Source organism: Rhipicephalus microplus, chromosome 2 (assembly GCF_043290135.1).
Source record: "Rhipicephalus microplus isolate Deutch F79 chromosome 2, USDA_Rmic, whole genome shotgun sequence".
NCBI lineage: Eukaryota > Metazoa > Arthropoda > Arachnida > Ixodida > Ixodidae > Rhipicephalus > Rhipicephalus microplus.
In genome coordinates, this window is record NC_134701.1 from 281,980,493 (window position 1) to 281,999,074 (window position 18,582).

Consider the following 18,582-nt stretch of genomic DNA (forward strand, 5'->3'; position numbering starts at 1 on the left):
ACCGAAAATACGACACCTGTCGTAAGGCAAAGTGCTACGTACGTGCTGCAAGAAAAAAAAAAAAGTCTAGCCGCTAAACATCCTTCGTCTGAAATGGCACGCCGACGAAAAAAACTCCCAAGTGCACGTGTCTTCATACAGGCGGACGCATATGCGGCCTGGAGTGTTTATGAAGGCAACATCAAAAAAAAAAAAAGGCGCCAGTATCCTTTAACAGAAGCTCTTCCCGGACTTCTGTTGCGATATCAGCGAATAGAAAAAAAAAACACAAATCCGCGAAACTCAGATACAGTCATAATGATAACTGCAGGAGTTTTACGTCCAAAGACGTAAACCTCCTGTCATTCGATACGATTATGAGGGATCTCGTACTGCAAGGCTCCGAAAAGTTTGACCACCTGTTTGTTGTTCTTTGACGCGCAAATGATACGCCGGTCTCTATAGCATATTTCCTCCATCGAAGTGCGGCCGAAATTCTATCCCGCAACCTTCGGGTAGGTATAGTGTAGCACCGTAACAGACCAACGGTGCTGGTTTCGTGTAAGGGGAGACGCCGAATAGACAGAACAAGTTAGCTGTAATTAAAAGCGAAAAGGTTAGCATTTCTCTTCTCACATGACATACATTCTTTGCTTCGGGAAGGGCGAAAAGTGGGACAACCGAACGGAACTGCAGGCGAAGCAAAGCACGTCGACGCCTCGCACGAGGCTTAACTATAATGTTCGTTTAGAAATCGAGTCAGGTCTGGATGACCCGGAAAGCGGCGCAGAATAATTTCCTCTGACAACGGCTGTGTCGACGGGACGGGACATTATGGCAGTCGACATCTGTCGATCGTGCACGCAATTGAGGACGGACACACGGTCCGTGTTCAGTTCTGTCGTGCATGTCGCAGCCAACCTATGTCGCCAGCGTTTGAAGAAACGGGGCCACCAGAGTCCAGCGTTCAATAATCCCCGTATGTTGCCAGCGATGCGCTGTTGTATTACCAGTGGGAAGCCTGTGATGATTTGACAGTATGACAACTGCTGCATCCATGCTCCAAATGTCTGGCTCTTTTTGCTGCAGGGCGCAAACTTTGTTGGCTCGAAAAAGTTTTGCAGCATCTTGCACAATGGGCTCCCAGTCCTATGGGCTCCTGCGGTGCCAGGTATACCTCGCGAGCCACATAGCTGATACAGGTTCTTACTAAACAGAACCGTAGTAGCTTGGCAGCTGGGGGGTCGGAGTGCTATAATCTCGATGCCAAGGGCTCGATTCCAGACCGCGGCCGCCGCATTTCGGTGGGCGAAACGTAAAACGTAGCTGTGTACTTGAGACTTAAAAGCAACTAAACTGAAGTGCTCAAAACAATACGAAGGCCCGGCGTGTCTTATATACTATTGTTTAGGCGCATAAAATCCCAAGAATTACTACTGTTATTATCTACTTGATCCATCATCGTCATTTGCATTGTCAGAGCTTCACCAAATGAAGATCATTGTGGTCATCTTACACGTTTTATCGCTAGCATGATCTCTTCATTTTTTGGTATATATTGCGTAATTTGCTTGCGCATTCGAGCGAAGAAACTGACGAATACACATTGCGACCACACGAGTCGTCGTTGAGCGAGAAAACGAGCAGTTTTTTTTTTTTTTTTGCCGAATGTTCGAGAAGTAAGTATCTTGACAGATATGTCCACAGTAAAACCCCCATTTCCGTATGCACCGTGCTTATAAACACGTTTTGTGTAATACGCTGGGCAGATTAAGTTGAAAAAAAAAAAACGTACGACTGAAATGATTCGAGGATGAGTAAACGCGGAAGTGCTTTTTAATCAAAGGTAATGCTCACTTTGCCGTGAATATAGATATGTATTCTTCAATAAACGATTGCCCAAAACTACCGGTGTTCACAAAACTTTACAGGAGCAATTACACGTCCCTCGAGCAGTCTCGGTCCAGTTCGTGCCGCTCCATTTTCTTCTCGGTTCTTTATTGTTTTGATTGTGCGAGTCTATATCTCAATGTCCATGGTGAGTCTCCTTGGCGTATGAGTACCTGCGTGGCGCCGTTATTCGTGCCTTTTCTATTTGCTGCAGCTTTGGAATACCCGTAGCAATACGTATTGTTATTGGAAATGCGTACCACCTTTGTAACTCGTTTTGTTCGCTGACAGAACCGGTCTTTCCCGCAGAACACTCGCGTGCAGTGTTGCTTCTCTCTGCACTATTGCAATATCCACAAAGTATGGCCGGTCGACCACCGTGACCGTTCCGTAATTTGTACTCGGAAGGTGCTGCTACTTGCCTAGACAAAAGAGAAGCTCAGGGGAAGCCGAACGAAGAGTCAAATGTCGCGGCAGCCATAGGCAGGCAATGGGTTCCCCAATAGAAGGGTTGGGGGGTGGAAATGAAGATCCACTCAGTAGAAATTTGGGACGGACTTTTCGCTCCCCACTAATGTGACTATAGCCCACCCTTCGCGCGCTTGCATATGGCTGCACTCTACGTGTGACGAAAACACGCGCTCTTGTGGAAACGTTAGTGGCTCCGGCTGCACTAAGTGTTCTAAGTTTTTACATCACTGCTATACTACTGTGTACCTTGTAGACTCCTCATAACTCCTCAGTTGGTCTGGTTCTCGCTACACTTTAGCGACTATGCCTTGTGTACCGCCAGAAGGTCGTCGCAAACGGCGCCATATATATACTGGCAGTGTTGTCGGCGTTGGGTGCCTGAAATGTTTTTTTTTTTCTTTACCTTAAAAGCTTAGTGTATTCACGGGAAAAATATTGATCCTGCGCCAAAACAACAAATGTTCGTGACTGCTCTCCAAATTCCTGTTCTTTCTCATTACTCACTGTAACACGGTAATGTGCGGAAGCGAGTTCTTCAACTTGCGTATGTACAAACTTATTGGCAATTATTTTTTTTAATTTGATTAACTCTTTAACCGCTATCCGGCGGATAACACGCAGTAAACATTACATATTCTAGAATAAAAAAAAGGAACAGAAAGATATTTTTACAACGAAAAAAATATTTCACCATAGGAAGCCATGATTACGTGATCAAAAATATATCAAGAGCATTTTATTTCTGTTCGTGTTAGGTGAATGCTTTTCTTTACTTTAAAAGAGTGGTGATGCCTCGCACATGATGTAAAGCGGATATCTTATAAAAATGTACATGGAGTGACATTAATTCGTATTTCTTCTACAAACCCAATTATTGTTTGCGCCAGCCAGTTAGAAAGAGAAAACGTACGTTAAAAGTATTGTCTTACGGCTACCTTTCTTTTTTACAGAGATTTGTGAACATAATTATGGTGTCCGAATTGTGTATTTTGTTTAAAAAACTCTTCCCATCCATCTGCTTTATGTGTGTTCCCGCAAGATGTGTCGTGGCTTCAATTTTCTCGTGTCAGCAAACTATACTCTTTCGTGATACCAAAGACGCCACGCTTACTACGAGTTAGTGAACGGGAAAATGCTCGGAAGGAAAATACAGGTGACGAATTAAGCCACCTTCAGTTTTCCGCGCAAGTTGCCACGATGTCGTTGATTTTGACTGCGCATAGTAGTAAGTTAAGTTCCTAATCGGTAAAAATGGGAAGTCGTACACGTTGTCTTCCAAGAGATCTAGATACCTTAGCACACCAAGTTTCAAGAAATATTTTTTTTACTTCAGCTGGTGTTACTAAAACACTCAAAAACACTGGGAAATTCTTTACGTCAACGCAGCTTTCGGAGGAAAATTGACAAGTGATACATGTGGCATTGGTTTTCTCATCTACGCCTATATTATAGACCTGCGGTGGAATATAATTGATCAATCTAAGCTAACTTACTCTTTCACTTTAGTGTACCTTCAGCTTTGTCGTGCCTACGTCCTCGAGTGGGCCCCGCCGTGGTGGTCTAGTGGCTAAGGTACTCGGCTGCTGACCCGCAGGTCGCGGGTTCAAATCCCGGCTGCGGCGGCTGCATTTCCGATGGGACGGAAATGTTGTAGGCCCGTGTGCATGCTCAGATTCGGGTGCACGTTAAAGAGCCCCAGGTGGTCAAAATTTCCGGAGCCCTCCACTACGGCGTCTCTCATAATCATATGGTGGTTTTGGGACGTTAAACCCCAAATATCAATCAATCAATCAATCAATCAATCAATCAATCAATCAAACGTCTTTGAGTGGGAGTGCGTGCATGCACACGTCGGAACCTCCGCCAGAGCGCGTTCGCGCGCCCGATTACGGCTTGGTGGCGCTAGCCACCGCCCGATCTAAACGGTATACAGCCATATCTATCCATCCATCCATACATCCATCCATAATACGCGGCCAGCAAAGCGGAGCGTATACGCAACTCAGTGCGCGTGACCACCGCATATATCTACTTACACTGCAATGCTCACACGCCAGGTTTGCGTAGATAATTTGCTCTCGTTGTTGGCCTCTCGCCGCCGGCGTTGCGCTGCAGACCGGTCCCTCAGATGGTACGGAAAACGCCTATATAGCTCAACGCACGTGATGCGCGGTGGTAGCTGTGGGGGCATATGTGATGCGACGTTGCTTAATGGGACACTCAAGAAATTAATCTTTTCATTCGTACTAGAAGTAAAATTATACCCTCCCACAATCGCAAGAACATCGCGAGAAGCTTGGTATATAATGTAACCCGAAGAGAAGATCCTTGGTGGTCCGTTAGGTGGCGTCCGGGAGTGCAGACGTGGCCGCGTCTGCTCCCGCTTCTTTAAATGTTTTCGGACATCTTTCTTGTGTTCTCCACCGATCCATTGGACTTTCCTAAACCAGTTTTGTGCAAGCTATCTCACGACATCGTTCTCGTTGGGGTGAGTGAACTTTTCGGCGAGTTTTTGAACTTCAAGTGTGCGAAGCGAGGGACGCGTCTCTAGGACTAACCACTCGGCTACGAGCACGGAGCTAGGGTTCACTTCGAGGCAGCGCCGGGCCTCGTCAGGCCCCTGCCGCACCTGACTAGGCAGCGAGGATGCCCGAGATGGTGACAGTTGAAGGCATGGATATCACTCCGGAAGATTTCGACGGAGCGGGGTGGACCACCGCCCTTGGCGCCCGGCGGAAACGAGATCCGGCAAGGAACGCAGCGTCTGCTACCGCTGCAAAGTCTACGGCAAACACAGCAAAGAAGCATGGTTTCAACGCTCGCTCCCTCTCAACAGTGCAGAAGGTTGTAGCCGCTTCGCGACTCCCTCGGCTGCCGAGAGACCAGATAAAGGTCATTGTACGGCCCCGCGGAGGGCTTGACGTTTCGAAGACGGACATGGTACTGCTGTCGAGAGCTCTGACTATGGCAGCTGGGCTCACTGACCAAGAAGCATCGGAAGATACAGTCTGCCCCAACAAGGTACAGAATATTCTTATTATTTCGACTCCGGTCAGATCCAACGCAGTCGCATACGCTGGAATTCAGAAACTTCACACGAAAGTCGGCGCATTTGATGTTTCTGCCTACTTAGCCGCCCCGGAAAACACTTGTAAAGGCGTCATCAGGAATGTTGACCCCTCGATAGAAGAGCACACCCTCAGAGGCATGATTGTCAACCAACGAAACCCGACCGCCATTGAAGTCAAGAGAATCAAAAACACGCACGTTGTTGTGATACTCTTTGATGGGCTTCGAGTTCCCAAAAACGTCATGTGCGGAACGGCCTTAGTGCCGTGTTCCCTTTACAAACGCCAAGTCGATGTTTGTCACGCCTGCGGCCGAGTCGGGCACCGGGCCGACGTATGCCACCAGAGCAAGGCAGAGAAAAGTAAATGCCACAACTGCGGAGACGCACTCTCAAACGATGCTGCAGAAGCCCACCGTTGCACTCCGAAATGCAAGCTCTGTGAAGGTGATCACCCAACAGGTGACCGTTGCTGCAGCAAAAGATACCACATCCCATATGTCGTGCGACGACGCCGAAGACAAAGACGCCACCGCTCCGAGAAAGAAGCCAACGCTGACGAGGTTAACGACCTCGCGGACATGCAACCGGAGATGGCAGATGGTTCCACTCCCAAGCGGCGCTCCAGCTCCAGAGGGCGTTCCCGTTCCAGAGGACGCTCCCGTTCCAGAGGACGCTCCCGTTCCAGACGGCGCACCCGTTCCAGACGGCGCTCCCGTTCCACAGCGCACTCTCAATCCAGCGGGCGCTCTTGCTCCAGGGGCCGATCCTGGTCGAGATGTCCTGGCAAGAAAATGACCTGGGCCGACATGGTTCGCGACAGCGGCTCTGCACCGACAACACCGACAACTTCAAAGCAAGGTAAGGTACAGCCAGAGCATGTGGCAGATCCACGAATACACACATTAGAACGGGAAAACAAAGCACTCAAACAGGAACTAGCTGAACTGAAGGCAACTCTCGCCAGGCTAGAAGGACGTATCCTAAAAGACACACCACCACCCATCCCTCAATCATCAGGATCTGTGGTCGCATCATGTAGCCCAAATAAACGCAGAGCCGTAAACACCGAGACAGATGACGACACATCAGACGTAGACGACTTTATGTCCGACGTCAGCGAAGCTCCTTCTAACGCCTTAGCTAGTGACAACAAAGCCAAAAAGCACCGCAAGACGAAGAGTAAGTTCAGTAAATTCCAATCAGCAATTGCCGACATTAAAGAGGCACTCATACAAATTTGCGGTAGACTCGATCGTCTGGAAAGACCAATTGCTCAACCCAGAGCCACGAGAAGAATTCCCACGCCGGACCCGGGGTCCATGTCTTCCCAGGGACCCCAACCTGCGCTGCCGACATCCCCTCAGCCACCAGGTCCAATAGGTGAAGCGAACACACAGGGGGTCATGCCAAGTCAGCACCATGGATAGCACACCACAATTTTTCAAGATCTGGCAATGGAACTGTAATTCATTCAACAAAAAGAAAGCTAACCTAACGCAATTAGTACGATCATGTAAAGAAAAACCACATGTCATCATTTTACAGGAGTGCGGGGCGGAAAAGTACATTCAAAACATGTCCTTTTCGGGGTACAGGGTTTCCAGGCCAACCCTGGACCCCGACTTCAAACAAGCCAGGGGCATTGCCACCCTCATCCGTAAGGACATCAGCTTTATGGAAAGGGACACCCCGACATACAAGAAAGGCCTGGAATCCATGATAACAGAAATCATTCCGAGTCGAACTCTTAAAGCTCACCTTTACATACTGAACGTATACAGTTCTCCGACCGACCGACTCAGGAACTTTACCAAACTCCTGTCATCGGCGGTGTCGCAAGCCAAGGACCGGCCGTTGATCGTTGCCGGCGACTTCAATGCGCACAACAACGTTTGGGGCTACAGTACCAATGACAGGAAAGGTCTTAACCTTGCGGAGTGTGCAAACAACCTCAACTTGAAGTTAATCACGGACTCAAGGTTTCCGACACGCAGAGGCAATTCTGTTCAGCGAGACACCACCCCCGACCTGACGTTCCTCGGAAACGCGGAAGGGTCATGGGACAATCTGCAAGAGGACCTTGGCAGCGACCATTTCATCTTAGAAATCAACGTCCGTATCACACCCGCTCCACCTAAGACGTACAGATACGTCGACTGGGACCTTTTCCGAAGAATAAGGGGTAGCGAGGACAGCCAAGGGGAAACCTTTGAAGAGCTTCTGGAAAATCTGAAAAGTACGGTGGCAAAAGCCACTAAAGAAATAACCTTGGACCTGGAGGTTCCAGTCATGGACTCCAGACTCGCACACCTCCTGGAGGCGAAGAATGCGCTAAGACGACGATGGGAAAAGCAGAAGCTAAACAGGAGGCTGCGATCTAAACTAAGGGAAATAAACAAAAAATCGAAGAACATTCCAGAGAGCTGAGTGCGCAACAATGGGATGAGGTTTGTAATGAGGCGGATGGTAAAATGAGACGGGGAAGCAAGTGGAGCCTCCTCAAAAACCTATTCGCCGACAGCAACAAACCGACCAAGAGCAATGCTCGAATAATGCTCGACAGACTCGTCCACCTGCACACGATTGAAGGCACTAGTCCTCAGGACTTTGCTAACACCCTGGCAGACATATACCTGCCGACAGAAAGCAAATCAGTCCCCTGGGACGACCCGGCATGCGAGTACAAGGGGACACCTCAACGCTCACTGGATCGTCCATTCGAGGTCTCAGAGATTGTGCACGCCCTTCATGGCCTTAACGGCCGCTCGGCCCCTGGTCCAGACGGATTAACTAACAAACTTCTCAGAAACTTAGATAACCAAGCCATACAAATCATTACAAAGAAAATAAACGAGGTATGGACGGCGGGCCGCGTACCGGATGAATGGCGAACTGCCAATATAATTCTCATCCCCAAACCCGGAAAACCGCTCCATGCCGAGAACTTGAGACCAATATCCCTTACTTCGTGCCTCGGAAAGGTCGCCGAACATGTCATTCACAATAGAATTGCAGAGCACATCGAAGCAAACAGCCTTTTTCGCCACAATCTCATAGGATTCCGAAAATCACTATCAACACAAGATGCCATGCTCCTTATCAGGAGTGCTGTGATAGACAATAAATCACGGGACGTAAAGGGCATCCTGGCGCTCGACATAACGAAGGCCTTCGATACGGTCAGGCACGAACATATCCTCAACGAAATCTCCAGTTTACATCTCGGAGAAAAATTTCACAACTATGTCAGATCGTTTTTGGCGGACCGTACGGCTACCATAAACATCGGACAAATCAGAAGCCGTAAGCACAAGCTGGGAAACGTCGGCACCCCCCAAGGGTCAGTGCTTTCGCCACTTCTTTTCAACATCGCAATGCACGATCTGGCGAACCGACTCTCGAAAGTTCATGGGGTAGGACACGTGATTTACGCAGATGACATTACCATCTGGTCCACAAGTGGCCCACTAGGCTCCCTGGAGCAGAACCTACAACATGCCCTAGACACCACACAAGCTTTCCTACAAAATACGGGGCTGAAGCTATCTACGAGCAAATCAGAGCTCCTTCTGTGTAAACACGGCCCCAGAAAGGGACAGCTCCTTAGCTCCCTCCCCGTTCACCTACACACCAAGGACGGAGGTAGTATCCCAATATGTAACACAATCAAGGTCCTGGGCATGGTAGTTGGTGCTTACAGCGGTGACAACGCGGAGGCCCTCAAACGTATAGAGAAAAGTGTCTTCAACTTCACCAGGGTATTATCAAGGGTCAACAGTAGAAGGGCTGGTCTGAAAGAGGACAACCTCATGAAAGCATTTCACGCCTTTCTCATCAGCCACGTGACTTACGCCGCCCCCTTCCTCAACTGGAAGAAGACAGAGCTCAACAAAATTGATACATTAATTCGAACAGGATTGAAAAGGGTCCTGAGCCTCCCTCGCAACACTAGTACGGAACGACTCTTACAATTGGGCCTGCATAATACAGCTACCGAACTCTTTGAGGCACAGCGGCATGCACAGATTAGTCGGCTCTCACTCTCAAAGGCGGGCAACGAGATATTGTTTGAAGCCGGTCTTCAGCCTTTCTTCATGCCGCCAGAAAAGTCCCAACTTTGCACACAAGCCATGAAAGCGATAACAGTTGACCCGATTCCCAGAAACATACACCCAACCCACAATGAAGGACGAAGAAAAGCGAGAGCCAAGGCAATACTCGCCAAGATCATGTGCAACGATACGCAGGTCCTCTTCGTTGATGCCGCAAAATATTGGAATCGAGGTGCCTATGCAGTCTCTGTGGTGGACGCCCACGGCTCGCTCGTCAACGCAGCCACGGTAGTTACCAACTTCACCCACGAAGCAGAGGAAATGGCCATTGCGCTAGCCCTTCGAAGCTGCACTGAAGCCTCTGTCATTTACTCGGACTCTAGAACAGCTATAAGAACTTTTTCGGCGGCCCTAGTCTCTTCGAAGGCAGCCGCGGTCGTTAACAGGCTTTTCAACCACGAGACGAAGGAGGAAAACTTTCGGTCTACACACATCGCATGGTTCCCAGCCCACATGGGAAACATTTCCGGCTTTGCTGGCAACCCAAACGAGCGGGCACACACACTGGCGCGAGAGCTCACTTTCCGCGTCAGTGGTTCGCCCCCTCGCTTAAATGCAGCCTGCAGGAACCTCGATTACAAAGACCCACTTGTATCATATCACGAACTCACCTCACATCATAGATTAGAACGTCGAACTTTTCCTCCTCCTCACAGAGATCTGAACAGAGCACAAGCAATCACTTACAGACAATTGCAGACACGTACATACATCACACCAACGACACTAAGCAGGATTAATCCGGACTTTTCCACTGCATGTCCACACTGTGGAAACGAGTATAACAATTTCGACCACATGCTCTGGTTGTGCCCTGCCAACGTGGGTACAGAATTTTCTGACCAGTCCTCCTGGGACTCCGCCCTTCGAAGCACAGAGCTCATCGCCCAGCTCAAGGCTGTCCAGAGGGCCCGGGCCGTCGCCGAGAGACTCTGTCTACCGGTCCCGACCTGGGTGGAGCCGCCGGATTGATGGCGGGGCTTTCGGCACCGCTTTCTTTCCTCTCAGGACCTTAATAAAGTTCATACTCACTCACGAAGATCCTTGGTTCATGGCTCTACGCGTCGCAGGCCAGCAAAGCTACAGGGGCACTGCTAAGTTTTCTAAAGACGACCGGACTACGCGACCGCTTATAAGCGTGCAATGAACAAGGTCACATCTACACACACGTTGCCCTTCACTTCTCTCTCTCTTCTCCTTTAATCCCCTCATTCCTTCCCCCAGTGCAGGGTAGCAAACCGGACGTGCGTCTGGTTGACCTCCCTGCCTTTCATTTCTTCCCTTCCCCCTCCCTCCTCCTCCGTCAGTGTTGGTTATGGTTACGATGGTTATGGTGTTCGACAGCTGAACCGAAGTTCGCGGGATCGAATCCTGGCAGCGGAGGTCGCATTGTCAGTGGATACAATAGGCTATAGATAGATTTAGGTGCACGTTAACATGCACTCGGCTGGTAAATATTTCAGAAGCCCTAACCTCTACGGCATCCATCAATAATATCGTCCTTTTTGTGTGTGTGTGTGTGTTTGACGTTAAACACTAAAAATTATTGTTAAAGAGCTTGGTAAGCGAGAAAACGCGCTAAAACAAAATACAGGTGGCGCCACCGCCTTGACGTAACCACTCCAACCCGCCCATGACGTCATCGATGTCGACGACTGTCTGCCACGGCCTGAATTAATCTTTATCAGCACAACAACAGTTTTTAGAGTATCGCTTGTCAAAACTTCGATATGGTCTTGAGGCACGCCGTAGCAGAGAGCTCCGGATAATTTCGACCAGCTGGGTCGTACATACTGTACATACGCACCACCTCTTCTTGTCCCCATCATCCCCCCTTCATCCTTCTTTCCTTCCCCCTTCCCTTATCCCCTGTGTGGAGTAGCAGGCTAGAGCGAACTAGCTCAGGCCGACCTATCTGCATTCTAAAAAATTCTCACTCACTCACTCACGACCAGCTGGGATTCTCTAACGTACACATGGAGCATGTACACTATATAGCATATCTTCTATAGAGCATGGCTTCTATATAGCATATCGCCTCCATCGAAGTGCGACCGCAGCCGCTGGGATCGAACGCGCGACCTTCCGGTCGGCAGCCGCTGAGCAACGGCAGTGGCTGTCCGTAAATATGAACTATATACTTTGCATTGAGCGAGATACTTAGTGTAGAAAATTGCGGGACATCGCATTGTGACCAACAGAAAAAATAACAGCCGTGAGTCGGACTGGTGCCATTTCGGGGCGAATTTAAAGAACGACACCTTGCCCCCTTATTTTTCGTCGATAGTATAACAAGCAAGATCGCGAAACTATAACGACAACCTATAGTCTTCCACGAAGCAAAATATCGGTGCAGATTGTTTGAATTGGCAAGGAAAAATTCACAACCCCCTGCGAGAACCCTTTCGCCATCTTGCGCGTTTCGAATAATCTATGCTTAGTAATTAGACATAGTGTTCCACTTTAATGCCCCTAGCCCCTTTAAAACCTGATCGGCCACAAATGTCATCATGTCAGGGATATAAAACGCGGCTCATCATAAATAAGCTTCAAGTTGACCGAAGAAAGGGCCATAATGCTTTATATATATATATATATATATATATATATATATATATATATATATATGTGTGTGTGTGTGTATGCCACACTCGCCTCCATGGCTACAGGTGGCGCTCACTGACACTCTCCCGTTTAAATTCCCATAAAAACCCAATAAAGTGGCTGGGGGGATAGCCGCCGTGGTAGCTCAGTGGTAGAGCATCGAACGCGTTACACGAAGGTCGCAGGTTAAGTTCCTGCCCACGGCAAGCTATCTTTTCACCCACTTTTCTTTCTTCACATTTACATTACAATTGGTCTAATAACTTCCCATATATACATTTCTTGGCATTATTGTCTGTTTGATCTAATTATTATTGTGTCAAAAACGCGGGAAAACCAGCCCTTAAGTACACACTTGTTTCCCTTATATATATAGATGAAATAGATGATCAGAGTTTCTTCCGGCTACCGTAATAAAAGTTATAAACTTCGAGAATAGTGCAGTATAGGAAACAAAAGAATAAAATATTTATTTAATCCTAACAGTTTCGGCTGGTGGACCAGCCTTCTTCGGAGGATGTAAGTGAAATGATACAAGTTCCCGTAGCAGAGGGTCACCCTCACAGTTTAAAGACCCTCCAAAAAAAGAGAGAGAGAAAAAGACAAGCGGGCGAACGAGGTAGCAACAGACAACAAGAAGCAGAAGAAGGAGAGGAACTAGAAAGGAGCGACGGAGAGCCGCCGGAAACGAGCGGGTAATTCTGGCATTGTTGCTGCGTATAGGTAAGACGCGCCGCCAGCGGAGGCGACCAAGAAAAACGGAAAAATGTGGAACATGTTGCCGCTTTACTCGCATCCCACACATGGATCGAGTTTAAGTTCACGTGGTTCGGCGGCTGGCCCGTGGCATCGGGCCACACACACACACACACAAGAAGCATACGACCCGCTCCAGCTTTCGGAATATAATGGCCACGTTGGAAAGCTAATGTGCCCTCTCCCCCTCCCTCCACCTGCCCTCTCTTGCAGAAAAATGTACAACCAGTCATACTGAAAATAAATAAATGGGTATTCTTGTAAAGGATGAAAATATATAAAAATAAATAATACTAAAAAGTACTCAGAAATGAAAATAAAGTTTAATAATACTAACACAATCCGTTCGGTTTACGTAGCATCGAATTCGTTTAGTTTCGCTATATTGACTAACTTGCGTGTGCGACTTCACGTATGTATAAATAAATTAATTGAGTAATTCAATTTCTGTGTTTCACGAAACGTCGCGGAGACACGTCAGTCGCCCAGGGCTCTCGTTGATTCCGTGGGTAAGTGATCTGAATTTCTGTATAAAGTATGACTCCCGCTGTTCGCGCTCCCGTGTGTTCTGGAAGCCGGATTGTAGGAGTATGACACTTACGCGTTCGAAAGAGTGACCAGGGAGATTTATATGTTTGGAGAACGGCAAATTGGAGAGGCCCTTTACGTGTGCCCTGTGGTTGTTTAAACGCAAACGGAACGCGGTTTCCGTGTGTCCAATATATTCCTGTTTGCACACCTCGCAGCGAATTTTGTATACCACATTGGCTGAGTCACAGTTAAGGTCGTCTTTAATTTTGTACACATAGTCTGAACAGGAGGCTTCGGCCGTATCTATATATATAAATAATATTACATATATATATATATATATATATATATATATATATATATATATATATATATATATATATATATATATATATATATATATATATATATATATATATATATGGCCACATAGTGTGCAACAATCGGTTCGCCAACAATACCACCCGCGGTGCATGGGCAGTTCTGGCGTTGATATGGCTGCTTCTGATCCAAACAAGGCGACGGGACCTGGGACGAGCATCTCAGCATCGTTTCACCGGGCTACTCTCTCTCTCTCATCCCGAGTGCGCATGGCACTGATCTGTGTCCGTTCGCATCTGGCAGAAAGAAGCCCACATGCACGTATTTGCACCAGCACCTCCAGGATGTTTGCCAGAAAGTCAGGTTTGCTGTGGCGTGTTTGCAGACACGACTTGGAAGGCCTCACTCGGCGTGCCACCGAGAGGATTGAATTACCGACGCACGTGCTCTTTTCCGCGGCCTCTCAAACCGAAGATGCCTGTCTGGCGCGGCCTTTTCAAGTGTATACACCTTCGACTACAGCCACCAGGACTCGCTCACATGGCAATGCACACTCTGGGCGGCCGTGACGGAGCAGATGTTTGGACACCACGAAGCCCTTGCCGGCTTTCTCGCTCTCTTCAGACGTCCGAGAACGTCTAGCCGCTTGCCGTCGCTGTTTTGCAATTGTTCGCGTTCGTGGGGGTCTTATCTTGGTCTCGTATAAGTACAACATCCGCGCTCTCCACGTCGCTCTCCGAACCGTGAGAGCAAGGCCATAACTTCGCGAAGAACTACACGCAGACAGACGCGCGCTGCAGATCTTGCGCGAGCAACGAACGCCGCAGTACAGTCATTCGAGATCAGTTTTGGATCCAGACCAGTTTTTCAGGACCAGCTGTGCGCTCGTCGGTTCAGCTTCTTTGCTCGACGGCCGACAGTAAAACCCGCGCAGTGGCCACAAGGAGAAGAGCAAGTGCGCATCGTATATAGCAATGCGTTATCGTGCTCGGTGGTTAACCAACCAAGCCACCCTGTCTCGTAACAGCGTGTCTGGACGATCGGGTCGAAAAATTGGCCGAATACTCGAATACCGCGCGCGCAATCGCTCGAAAGAAGGCGCCGTGATTCACAGATCTTTCGCACTTGTTTATTGTTTGCAACACTTCGGTATACACCTGTTTTAGCCCCGCCGCGATGGTCTAGTGGCTAAGGTACTCGGCTGCTGACCCGCAGGTCGCGGGCTCAAATCCCGGCTGCGACGGCTGCATTTCCGATGAAGGCGGAAATGTCGTAGGCCCGTGTGCTCAGATTTGGGTGCACGTTAAAGAACCCCAGGTGGTCAAAATTTCCGGAGCCCTCCACTACGGCGTCTCTCATAATCATATGGTGGTTTTGGGACATTAAACCCCACAAATCAATCAAATCAATCAATTACACCTGTTTTATTGCATGCTTCATTCTTTAACTAAAATCTCGCGCAGACGGGCGTATAACGAGCTGCCCGGTCATCGCCCGTCTCGCCGGTCTTCATCTCGGCTGCTCCCTTTTATTTTAATTTTTTTTAAATTATTTTGCCTCTTGCCTATGCACTGCTGTTGAGGTGTTTTCCACGTGAGACGCAGTTGCAGCGGCGTGCTTTTGTTCCATTTCCCCCCCATTTGGAGCTATTAGTTCTCTATAACTATGACAGGAATACACTGCGGCAAGTGGCCTGCCGTCACCAACAGATCTGGCGGCACCAACAGATAACGCGCCACCACATCTGGGATGATTCTGACTCATCCTCACCACCTGTTGGAGCGTGCGGCGCGCGTGAATATTTCTGTGTACCACGTGCACGAAGCGTATAATCACTGCATGGTCAATGATTCGCATGAAGTGTGCTGTACTGTTCTTCTCACTCGCTGCTTGTGTATCTCCGCTGTCCTACACCAGCTGTCAAAGGCTGAGCCCCGTCTCTTAGCGTCCTTCGCAACCCTATATTTAGCATAGTATAATAGACAGCGAGCGAGTAAACATGTATATACATTATATTTTTGCGCGTTCAGCCGCGTGCACCATTCGCAGCAAAGCTCTTCTACGCGAGGCTCACTATGCCTTGATGATACGTAATATGAAAAGATACAGTCTCTCATACTATTTGTATGTATATAATTTTGTGTATATATATATATATATATATATATATATATATATATATATATATATATATATATATATATATATATATATATATATATATATATATATATATATATATATATATATATGTTTATGTGTGCTCAGCAATGATTTCAATTGTTACAATAGTGATTTCTTTTGTTCCTTTTTTATTTGTATGTATATATTTTATGTATGTATATATGTTTATGTGTGCGCATTGCAATAATTTATATTGTTTCTATTGCTATTGTTACGCCCAGCGCGAGCAGGACCATGTCAGGGGGCTAACCACCTCCTTTAGTCCTGACCGCGGGCAATGCTTTTTGTACTGTCCGAAAAATGAATAAATAAAAAAATAAATAAAATAAAAGTACCCCAGCTGACCCAGCTCCTCCAGCAATGAAGCCAAGACACATTGTTTACACGCGAACGCAGCAAATGTGATCTATAGCGTGCTTGCTTTCGTTTTACAACAAATAAGTACGTCAGATATATACGTACGGACGGGCAAATGTTCACGTATGATTGCAAAGACTCGTCCCACCGCAGGGAAGGGGACACAACGGTGACCGTTACGTTCAGAAAATCGACTATACTTGAACACAGGTAGATAGAAAGAAAATACCGGTTTAAAAAAAATGGCTCCGCCATTTGTATAAGTGTACTCATAGACAGTTAAACGCTAGTACAACTGGAATGTACGCGTGTCATCAGAGCGTGTATAGTTGCAGATTAAATGTGAAGTTTTACAATCTGTCCTCTCCCTCTTTGTCGAATTTCTTAATGGCATCAAAATGGTCAGCACCAACAATTTAGTACTACGTTTTCACGCAGAAGAGTTTCGAAAAGCGTTTGACCCAAAATTTTCCGGTTTGCCATCTGTGCGTCGGGGAAAAAGAAACACAGAACAGACGAAAACGTACTGACTCTATGCCTTTTTCCTTGTGAAAAAGGAAAATCAAAAGCGTAATGAAGAAGGTTGAATTTAATTCACATGCACTTTGTACTGAATGAATGAAAAAACTCGTATATTATTTAATGGTTTCGGACAAATGAGAAGACGTATGCATGAAGGACGAAATTTATGCGATGCCACGAAAGTTCTCGGGTACGCAACAAAACGGCCAGTGAGCGAAAAGGCCGCGAAAGTATGAAGACAAAACAAAACAAGGCACGTGAGAGAGAAGAAGACAGCGCACAATTCGTCGTCAGTTCAACAACCAACTTCCTGGGCGCAGTCTTTTCGCTCACGTAGTTGCGATACCCTTCGACCTCCTTTCTTAGTTCTTTTTTTTTTCGTCCAGTCGATCTGTAAAACATGCATGCCCGCAATTTCCTGAACGAAGAAGCGAGGAAAAAAAATAAAGAACGGAATCGCGGAAGGTTAGAAATCACCCACGCGCGTTTCCTAAACACGTGTTCGGAGTTACGTGCATGGGAGCAGTCGAGAGGGAGGGGGAGACATCCTTTTAGGCGGGTAGCGCTAGTCGCGGCGGTGGCGGCAATGCGTGTTTAGGCAATCACGAGATCGCTTTGCATCGGCAGTGTCGTGACCAGCTCGGACCACGCAGCCTGGCAGGCTCTCCCTCGCCGATGCGGCGGTTGCAAACCTGGGTTTACCGGCGGTGTCTTTCCAGGAGTGGCGAGGCACGAGACATACCGTCCTCTGATGAACACCTGTCACTCATCGGCGCACGGCGCTGGTAGTCGCCACGCCACTCTGCGCGCCCGAGCGAAACCCGCGAGCGTAGTAATTGTATGTGCGCGCGTAATGCATGTACTGTACGCGTGCTCGCAAGAGGCTCTTGTTTGGTTCTTCTTTCTCGCTTCGCTCAGGAGAGGGCGCCGCCGACACTCACTGCGCGGCTACGAAGGGTGCGCGCGCAATATACATACACAGGAACGTTCTGCGTGCGTTGTTCTTCGTTTGTCCACCGGTTATTAAGTGCACGCGCTTGTACTCATGCGTGTGGGCGCATTTGTGTGTAACTGTGGTATACCCGTGTGATCGTACGTGCGCATATTTTTGCAAAGAAGGACAAGTGAGAGAGACTGTGTGTGTGTGTGTGTGTGTGTGTGTGTGTGTGTGTGTGTGTGTGTGTGTGTGTGTGTGTGTGTGTGTGTGTGTGTGTGTGTGTGTGTGTGTGTGTGTGTGTGTGTGTGTGTGTGTGTGTGTGTGTGTGTCGGCGCTATATATCTATGCCTAGAATACTACGACTATGCGGCAATGCACATATCATCAGAGTGTGTCATTTGAGCTGATTCTAGGTCATTCTATAGCTCGCGTGGGCGGTAATTGTTCGTTCGAGATATTATGTCTCGAGCGCCGTATAGCTGCACTGTATGCATACATACTGTTGCGGAGGTTTTCCTCGTTCCGGTTGCCAAAACGGGTCCGTCCATCGTCGCTGATGACATGTCTATACCACGGCGAAAGCGGAGAAATGCAAAATGTGCGCCCGAGCAAGTGGTTGAAGGACCGTAAAAGAAAAGCAGAAGGAAAACGTGTGACCTGGTTTCGACTTCCTTTGGCTTACCGATGTATAATTTCTGTAAGCGCCTCTCCCCCCACCTGTGGCACGTAATCTGAACTAAGCCTTCAGCGTCGCTCGTGCTTCGATTCACTTACTATACGTACGTTCAACGTGAATTCGGTAGTAGTAGTAGTAGTGAACAACTTTAATAGGAAAGCGGTTGGTTGCC

The 18,582-nt window shown here is 47.9% G+C and overlaps 2 protein-coding genes across 2 annotated transcripts in view; one reads left to right on the forward strand and one right to left on the reverse strand.

Annotated features, from left to right (window-relative positions):
• The window catches only part of LOC142780301 (uncharacterized), a 78,011-nt gene extending 59,680 nt beyond the window's left edge, over positions 1-18,331 (reverse strand). The window contains exon 1 of the mRNA XM_075882150.1: positions 18,235-18,331. Coding sequence (XP_075738265.1) covers positions 18,235-18,297 — 63 coding nt within the window. The 5' untranslated portion in view covers positions 18,298-18,331. The remainder of the gene's footprint in view (positions 1-18,234) is intronic.
• ft (cadherin-related tumor suppressor fat) overlaps positions 1-18,582 on the forward strand; it is a 131,917-nt gene that overhangs the window by 22,998 nt on the left and 90,337 nt on the right. The window lies entirely within an intron of this gene.